General features: G+C 40.2%; 1 protein-coding gene across 1 annotated transcript; it reads right to left on the bottom strand.

Moving 5' to 3' along the window:
* Nucleotides 1-2,102: 2,102 nt before the first annotated feature.
* LOC145128698 (protein FAR1-RELATED SEQUENCE 8-like) lies at nt 2,103-8,286 on the bottom strand. The gene is made up of 2 exons (XM_079063509.1): nt 7,059-8,286; nt 2,103-2,161 (listed from the first exon to the last, which is right to left on the bottom strand). Exons 1-2 carry the CDS (start codon nt 8,284-8,286, stop codon nt 2,103-2,105), a joined length of 1,287 nt encoding a protein of 428 aa, XP_078919635.1.
* Between the last annotated feature and the right edge of the window lie 397 nt (nt 8,287-8,683).

The raw sequence follows: 8,683 nt of genomic DNA, 5'->3' as shown, positions 1-8,683 counted from the left end.
ATTTTTGATCAAAAGACTTCAATTTCAAAGGTTAGGTTTTGCTCATTGCTAAGGATAATCATCAACGACTCCATGATCAACCCAGACTCGATTAGCACGACTCAACTTTTCACCATGTTTTACGATATGGGGTACACCGAAGTTCTTACAACAGTGACAAATTTCAAGAAGTCATGCCTTCCTCCACAATGGAATGGTCTATTTACTCTTCTTTTCAAGGGCTTATCGGAGAGCGTTGTAGGGTCTGACGGGGCAAGCAAAGCATTTCTGACTCTCCTCTATGGTCTTTACCATGGGATGAACATGGACTATGGGTCTATTCTCTGGACTCAACTGGTTCAAAGCCTAAACTCAGCTTCTCGTTATTCCGAAATCTCATGTGGCAGGTTTTGGACCTTAGTTACTCAATGGGCAATGGAGAAATTTCACATTCCAATAATGGCAGACTCTTTGATGTCATCAATCGCCACTTTTCACACGACAAAGATTATTGTCGCCGATCCAACCAAATTTCTGTTCATCGGTTCAATTCCTGAGACTATGAACAACTGTGTTTCTGGGGAAAGCAATCTCATTAGTGAATACAAGAAGCTTCCTCCTACGGGACCGAGGCAGCTAACCCCTGAAATGCAAAGATCACTCGATGCCGCTGATAAACCAGATAAACGAGGGAAGAAGGTTGATCAACAAAAAAGCGAGAAGGAAGGACCATCATCTAAAGCTGCTACGCCTAAAAAGCGAAAGTCAGAACAAGCATCTACTTCCGCTCCTAAGAAGCGAAAGATCAAGAAGAAGACGCCCAAGCCAAAGGCTCAGTCTTCAAGTGATTCATATTATGTTCCCTCTGACCAACAACCCAAACGAGAGTCAAGCGATAGTGAACATTCTCAAGATGAGAGTTTGCTCCGAGGAGCTTCGCCTCCAACTTCACCAGCTCATCAGGTTAACCAAAACTTACCTCCTTCATCTCCTACTCGCTCTGTTCCTATCACAATTGCTCCATGCCCTCCTCCAATCTCTTCTCCAACTGCAACTTCTATACCAATACCAACCCCCCTATTCACCAAAATTACCACCACCACCACCACTACAACCGAACCTCAAGTTTGTGTCAACGTATCTGATACGGGGGCACCTACTTCAGGGACTGAAAACCTGATTACCTCTAAACCTCTATCTTCACCTCTCTCAAACGAATCTGACAACGTTCTCGGTAAGGAGGATGTTGACTTTGATTCCTTCTATTATAGCCCCTACAGAGTTCAGAGCGATGATGATGATGATGATGCTCCTGTAACGAAACGGTATTTAAAGGATCTTAACGAGAAACTTGACAAGCTGATTTCCTCTTCATCTTCCACTCCAAGCGAGACTTACTCAAAGACTGCTATCAAAGCTATGTTGGCAACTTTTGTCAAGGAGCATGACTCCTCTATTTCCAAAGCTACCAAATCCATTGAAGCTTCCACCTCCTCTTGACAGAAAGCCACCATCGCTGTTGAAGAATCAACAAACGAATGCAAGAAAGCGACCGAAAATGTCGAAAAACTAATCTCAGATGCTCAAGTGTTTTTGGAATCTCTCCAGGCGGCTGCCGAAAAGAATGCTAATATAGTGAATGCTACTATTAAGAATCTCACCACTTCGCTTCAAGATGAGCATAAGCATTTTGAAAGCATTAGAACGGGGATTAAAACTGATAATGCAGAGTTCGTATCTTCAGTCAAGTCTCGTCTTGATCAACTCCAGACAGAGTTAGCCGTGGAAAACAAAATCATGGATGAACTGGCTCTTCGCACTACTTAGCTCAAAACTCAGTCCTTGAAGCTCAATCAGGCGACCAAGGAAATTGATGATATCAAGTCTGAGAGAGCAGTTATCAAAAGTTGTGTTAGTGATGTGCACTCTCTTCTGTCCAATATCCTAGAGGCACATGATTTAGTTCTTACTCTCACCGTCCGACGACACTTGGCTGAGAAGCTGACACCTGATCTTGACATGTTGAGCCGTATAGAAGGTGTTCCGGAGACCGGTGTCTCTCCGAAACAAGGGGGATAAGCATGTCAGGTTCAACCCCCACAACGTCCAACAAGCAAACCTATTCAAATCTCTTCACAACCGAAAGTCGCCACTGAACCGAAGGTTAATGAAGCTTCGGATTCTAGTGTGAAGGACAAAAGCAAAAAGATAATCGATGATAGTGATGAGGAAGAAACCGAAGAAGATGCTCTCAAAAGAAAGCAACGTGACCGAGAGCTTAATGAAAATCTTCGCATCATAAGAGAAGAAGAAGAGAGGGAAAGAAAACGAAAATAAGCTTACGACGCATTGGAAAGTAGAAAAACTCTATTTCCTTTGTGGTCATTGGAGAAACTCTTAAAAGAAGCAATCGAGTCTCCTAGCACTCATTGGCTTGAACCGGTCATCTCGTTTGATCGTGAGAATTCGAGAGACTCTCATTTCGACATGCCTATCACCCGAAAGGCATTTGTGTTTCATTGCTTTGAGCCAATCACCATTATTCCCTCTCCTGACCCGAAGGTTGACCACAGATTAATTGACTACTATCTCGCATTATCTCAACCACAATACTTGACCTGGAGCGCACAAAAGATCACAACGGTCAAGGTATTGAAACCAACTTCAGCGGGGAATTTTATAAATGTGAAGTTCAGGGTGACCCGAGGCTCTGAAAACTCGGTTCATATGATCTCTCTTGCTGATCTGCCGAACTTAAACCTACACGACTGGATCCTCCTGAACAACATTTTGCTAACTGATCAACAGCAGTACGAGCCTATCATCGATCACATCAAGTGAATGTTAGTTTCTTACATTCATGAGGTTGCCAAGATAGATCAAGAGATCGCCTCTGCTTAAGGAAGAAGCCCACAATCAAACCAATTCGGAAGGAAAGCAATGTTAACAAGATGCAGATGGGTAGGATTGACCCGTAAGTATCACACAGTCATGTTCACCAGAGCCGAAGGCCAAAAGTGCTTGTTCGCTCTTGATGATAAACACCTGTTCTCCACCTCTTGTCTTGAGCACATTCTTGACATCATTCACAGGTGTAGGAAAACAGTGATGCTGATAAGAAAAAGTTTTCGGATATGCTTCGGTGATATATTGACTTCCGTGAAACTCTTCTCGCCATCATACCGAAGTTATTCAAGACTGTGAAGAAATCTACTCTCACTCAACCGAAATGATCTCTCGCCTCAATTGACGCAAAGGGGGAGATTGTTGAGTCTAGGAGTTGCGCCATTGGGCTTGTTACCTCGGTCCATTGTTATCACGGTTCTCGGCCTATCCAGTCGTCTTTATGATATTAGGGTTTACTTTATAAGATGAATGCATGTATCGTTCTTTGTACGCTTCATAATTATTATTCCTTTCATTGTACTGTAACCCTAGCACACCTCTACAGTCGAAGTTCTTTATCGAGCTCTTTTGAGGTGGAGCATATTAATCATTCAGCTCTTGTTTGATTTGTCCGATGTTCTTTGCTTTTATTGTGTTTGTCTAAATCTGTTATGAATCTAAGCGATATTAGAGAATTTAATTCTCATCAAAGACGATAGGGGATTTGGCTACAGGGGTAGCCCCACGGATTAAGTCAATTCTGAATTCGACTTGACGTTCGGGAGGCACTCCTGGAAGATCGTCGGGAAATATGTCGGGAAAGTCGCAAACCTCAGGAATGCTCGCGATGTCTTTCACTTCTTGCTTTTTGTCTACCACGTGAGCTAAGAAAGCACAATACTCCTTGCGAAGGTACTTCTGTGCCTTGATGCAAGAAATGATATGAATGTTCGTTCCGGGTTTGTCGCCGTAGATAATAAGAGTTTCAATAGTTGGCAAGTTCAGGCGAATGGGTCTTTCATAGCATAGGATGTCAGCATGGTTAGAGCACAACCAATCCATACCTATTATGACGTCGAAACTTTTGATAGATACCGGCATAAGGTCTATTTGGAACGAAAAGTTATTCAAGGTATGGGTACATCCTATGTATATATCGTTGGTGTGTTCGGATTTATCGTTAGCCATTTCGAATGTGAAAGTTTCTTTTAGCGGTTGGGAGTTTTGATTTAGCAGGTGTTTGAAATTATGGCTCACGAATCTCTTCTCAACACCATAATCAAATAGAATGCACGCATAAGTATTGTTGAGAAGAAACGTACCCGTGACCACCGCACGGTGTGCCAGCGCTTCTTCGTGACCCAATGCTAGAATCCTCCCAACTCCACTGGCATTTCCAACTTTTGGACAATCTCTCTTGAAATGCCCAACATCAACGCATTGGTAGCATTCTTGACCTACTCCAGCGGCAGGTACTTGGTTAATCGGTTGGGGTGGTGATTGATAGAATCGGGCAGTATGCCCTTTTCTGTTGCAGTTACGACACTGCATTTCCCGGCAATTTTCGTTATGGTGAAAATTGCACTTGTTGCATTTGGGGAGATTACCAGCATAAGGCTTAGCTGGTGCAGGGTTAGCAGGAACAACAGCAGGTACAGTAGCAGCATGGACCACCAATAGCTGTTGCTTTTTAGAGGGTTCCTGAGAAGATTTGCCCTTCCTCTTATTCCAACCTTTCTTCTTGCTGTTGTTGTTGTTTCCCTTGGGTTGTTCTGGGGCAGTAACCGTAGAGTTTTGACGAGCTCCATGGTCAATGAGCGACTGTGCCAACTCTTTGGCACTGTCAAAGGTAATAGGCCTAGAAGTAATGAAACTTGCCTGAATCTGGGACGAAAGTCCCCAAATATATCTCTCGATCTTTTTGCTCTCCAGAGCAACCATTTCTGGACAAAGTATCGCTAAGTCACAAAATCGATTTGTGTAGGTTGTTATGTCTGAACCAACCATTGTAAGACCCCAGAGCTCTTGCTCAAGTTTCTGAATTTCCCCTTGTGGACAATATTCCCTCATCAGCATGGTCTTTAAGTTCTCCCAACTTATAGAATTAACCACTACCAGGGTTAGTGGCTTAACATGGCCGTTCCACCATGTTAGGGATCTATCAGCAATGGTACAAACAACGAATTTGACCTTGCTACTCTCCGGAAAGGAGCAGATTTCGAAGATTGCCTCTGTCTTCTCAATCCATTGTCTTAACGCCATCACTCCTCCAGTCCCATTAAAGGTCCTAGGTTTGGAGTTCGAGAAGTCTTTATAGGTACACTCTCATGAGTGCCCATGACTCTCGCCGTGGTTGGAGGGATGCGCAGCAACTCCTGATACACTTGCACCATGGGTGTTTATATGAGACATAGCAGCTGCAACAGCTGCTGTGACTGCCGCCTAAAACATGGCAGCGTTGAATTAAGGAGGTGGTGGCGGAGGTGGTGTCGACGCTTCATTAACATTGACACGCCTTGGGTTTCTCCGAGGAGGCATCTTCTACTATAAAAGTTAATAGATGAAAAGATGGTAAGATATCAAGAGTGAACATGAATATGATATCTCTGAACTAAAACATTTAGTTCAATATGATATCTCGAGTTGCATCTAGCTCTTGCTGCAGAGCCTGATTTTTCTCATAGCTCTCTCATGAGAAAATTCAAGATTGCGAATACGATCTGTATTGGCGTTCATGTCCGCATCAAGCTCCACAGTTTGTTGAATGGCTGTCATTCCTAGCTCAACATTTCGAGCCACTCGATGAACCAAGATGGGAAGAATTATGTCTGCAGAGCCTCCCTCACTTAGGTTGTAAAAGCTTTGGTCTCCGTTGTAGGGTAAGGGTTGACCCTGCTCCCGACTCCACCAACCCAACTTCTCAGCCCATGAAGGCGTCGGGCCTTGAAAAGCCGGACGAGGTTTAGGATTTGGGATTGGAGCCACCAGGGGTAGATCATTAACTTCTGGCTCGGAGTCAGAATCCTCTGGAAAATTTTCTACAAAATCATCGTCTAAGGGAATTTCATGATTCTCTTCTGGCTCTGCATCTTGCCCTTGATCGGGAAAGTACGGGTCTCCGGGTAGATGAAATCCAACCATTGATATCTAAGCGACAATAGGGATAAGAGATATATAATATAATTAGTAACGATAGATTACGAATACAAATTTCTACTAGAGAAACTTACAGTTAACAAGTAATGTATTCTGTATGACTTATTTTAGGTATTACTATAACTACAAAGTGTATACTAATTATATATAACTTGGGTATAATTGACCTCCGATTAAATGATCCGGCTCTAAATCCACAAACAAACAAGGAACAGGAAATGAAGCTAGATCACATATTCTAAGTCTATATAACTTTAATTATATATATAACTATAATATACCCTTAATATTTATAGTTGTACTCACAATGGTTCTTTTGTTTTCACATGTTTGTTATTAGTATATAGTGCCTAAAATACTCCTATAGTATTTTAATCTTTATGTTCTGTTCTAGAGTTCTTCTGCATATTTATAGTTGGTAAGTTTTAGACATGTCGCAACACTACCATCACTCCCAAACACATGTTGGTCATATCTTAAACCAATATAGTTGATCAAGCTATATTAATCACAGATATGATTACATAACTGCCCAGGTTTGATTGCAGTGTCCAACATCCAAATACTTTTAAGTTCTTACGACTGTGATACTGTACTTGTAGGTATGAGTGTTAGTATACTTCTTGTAAAAATACTTAAAATTTTAAAAGTATACTTGTAGTCAGAGCTCTTAGCCCCAATGTATTTATAGTTTGTATATCTTTTATGGATTGATATACTAAGTTCACTATAAACAATGCTCTGATACCAATCTGTTACTCCCCCAAACCAGACGGCGGAAACGCGCGGGGGTGGATGACTTCATTTGTAGTATCACAACACATACATCATAGTAATCAAAGTACAAACAACCATTGTATTTAAAAAAGTATAAGTATTTACATGTGTTACATCATTGTATATTGAAACCAAAATAGTTATACAAAAGAAGAAGACATGACTCAAAATAGCTACATCTTTCAAGTAGGCTTTGACCCAATGTTTTTGTTGGTCATACATATTGATGACCCAACAATTATTTTCAAGGTTATACTTACCAAACATAACTTCCCACCCTGATTCAAATTCTTCAATTGTATAAATCTTTACCCATTGTTTATAAGACTCCTGAAAATCACTATAACGCGCTACTAGTGGTCGAAGATGTTCAAGCTCATGCTTCTTAATATGCCTTGCACAATAGCGATGCCCAATGTTTGGAAAAACTTTTTTTACCGCATTACCGATCACTTTATCTTGATCGGTTATAATTGTAGATGGGTATTTGTTGAACATGCACTTTAAAAAATGCTCAAATAACCATTTAAAAGTTTCTTCCTTTTCATCCTCTAGCAATGCACCACCAAAAAGTATGGATTGACCATGATGGTTCACCCCAACAAAAGGTGAAAATGGCATCTTAAATATGTTTGTCATGTAGGTAACATCAAAAACAACAACATCTCCAAATTTGGTATAGACATCCCTTGATCTTCCATCAGCCCAAAAAATATTTCGAGGAGACCCATCCGCAAATAAATCCACAACAAAATACTGGTTAACATCAATCAATGATTTATCTTGGAAATCTTTGATGAGACCATAAAATTCCTTACCCTTGTATTGTCTTCGTTGCTCAGATAAGACATCCACACATTGACTTGAATTAACATCGATGTCAAATGGAGCTTTCATTGCATTAACGGCCTTTTTGATTTGTGAAGACTTTAACCACGACTGGCCAAGTTCTACCATAAGAGATTTACATGCCATCGAACGATCGGACTTTCCATGAGAACGATGTTTCATTACTTTTGTTGGTGTAATACTCAACTCATGATTGTGTGTATCATTAAACATGTCCACAAACCATTTTCCATCTTTCCCTTTTGAAATCCGAAGCATTACTTTACATCCGGTCCTTAAATTTCTACGACGGTTTTTTGCATATCCACATGAGCTATTAGCCTTCAATCTTTTGAACCCTTCTTTGTTGCAAACATACATCTTATGGTAAGCCTCATTTGTTGTCTTATTTTTATAGGCCCAATGAATACGTATACCAAATCCATGTAAAAAAGAATATTGATTATAAAATGTATACGCATCATGAGGCGTATCAAAAATATTTCCCATGATATGCTTATCGTTACTTTCATCTCCATCATGTCCAAAGTTAACATCAACATCAAAATAAGATGCATCTCTTTGTAATTGCTCATCAACATCAACATAAGTTGCATATGTTTGTAATGGCTCATCAGGTACTTGAAATTCTAAATCCATGGTATTATGCATGTCCTGTAGCATACACACAAGGGATAAAAAATCAGTACGAAGTTACAAACCCATAATGCATAAACATTGTAAGTTGAAAATTACTAAGAATTAATTTCGTTTCTTTCTAATTTATTTCATGGAACTAGAACACACTCTGAAATTATTGGTTTTATAATTTATCTACTTGAAGACGAAAATTTAATTGTAACTAATTGTTATCTCCGTTTTAGATTTACAAAACTAAAGGCTCTAATTTTAGTGTTTGAACTAATTGTCTCACATTGAGCCGCTAAGGAAACCAATTAAAGCTAAAGAAACCAATTAAAAATTATGATGACTTCATGAGAATTTAGCTATTGGTTTGTTAAAGAAACCAATTAAAAATCATGTAGAGCGTTTTTTC

Source organism: Lactuca virosa, chromosome 1 (assembly GCF_052849685.1).
Source record: "Lactuca virosa cultivar CGN04683 chromosome 1, Lactuca_virosa_CGN04683_v6, whole genome shotgun sequence".
In the NCBI taxonomy this organism is placed as follows: Eukaryota; Viridiplantae; Streptophyta; class Magnoliopsida; order Asterales; family Asteraceae; genus Lactuca; species Lactuca virosa.
This window is presented reverse-complemented; position numbering and strand designations above follow the sequence as displayed.

Bases quoted from the DNA above. Each gene is read 5' to 3' on its own strand.
- LOC145128698 (XM_079063509.1), bottom strand. From the start codon at position 8,286: ATGGATTTAGAATTTCAAGTACCTGATGAGCCATTACAAACATATGCA. The intron at 2,162-7,058 runs GTAAGTATAACC...CCTTCACACTAG, and splicing joins AGGGTGGGAAGTTATGTTTG to AATCCGAAGCTTCATTAACC.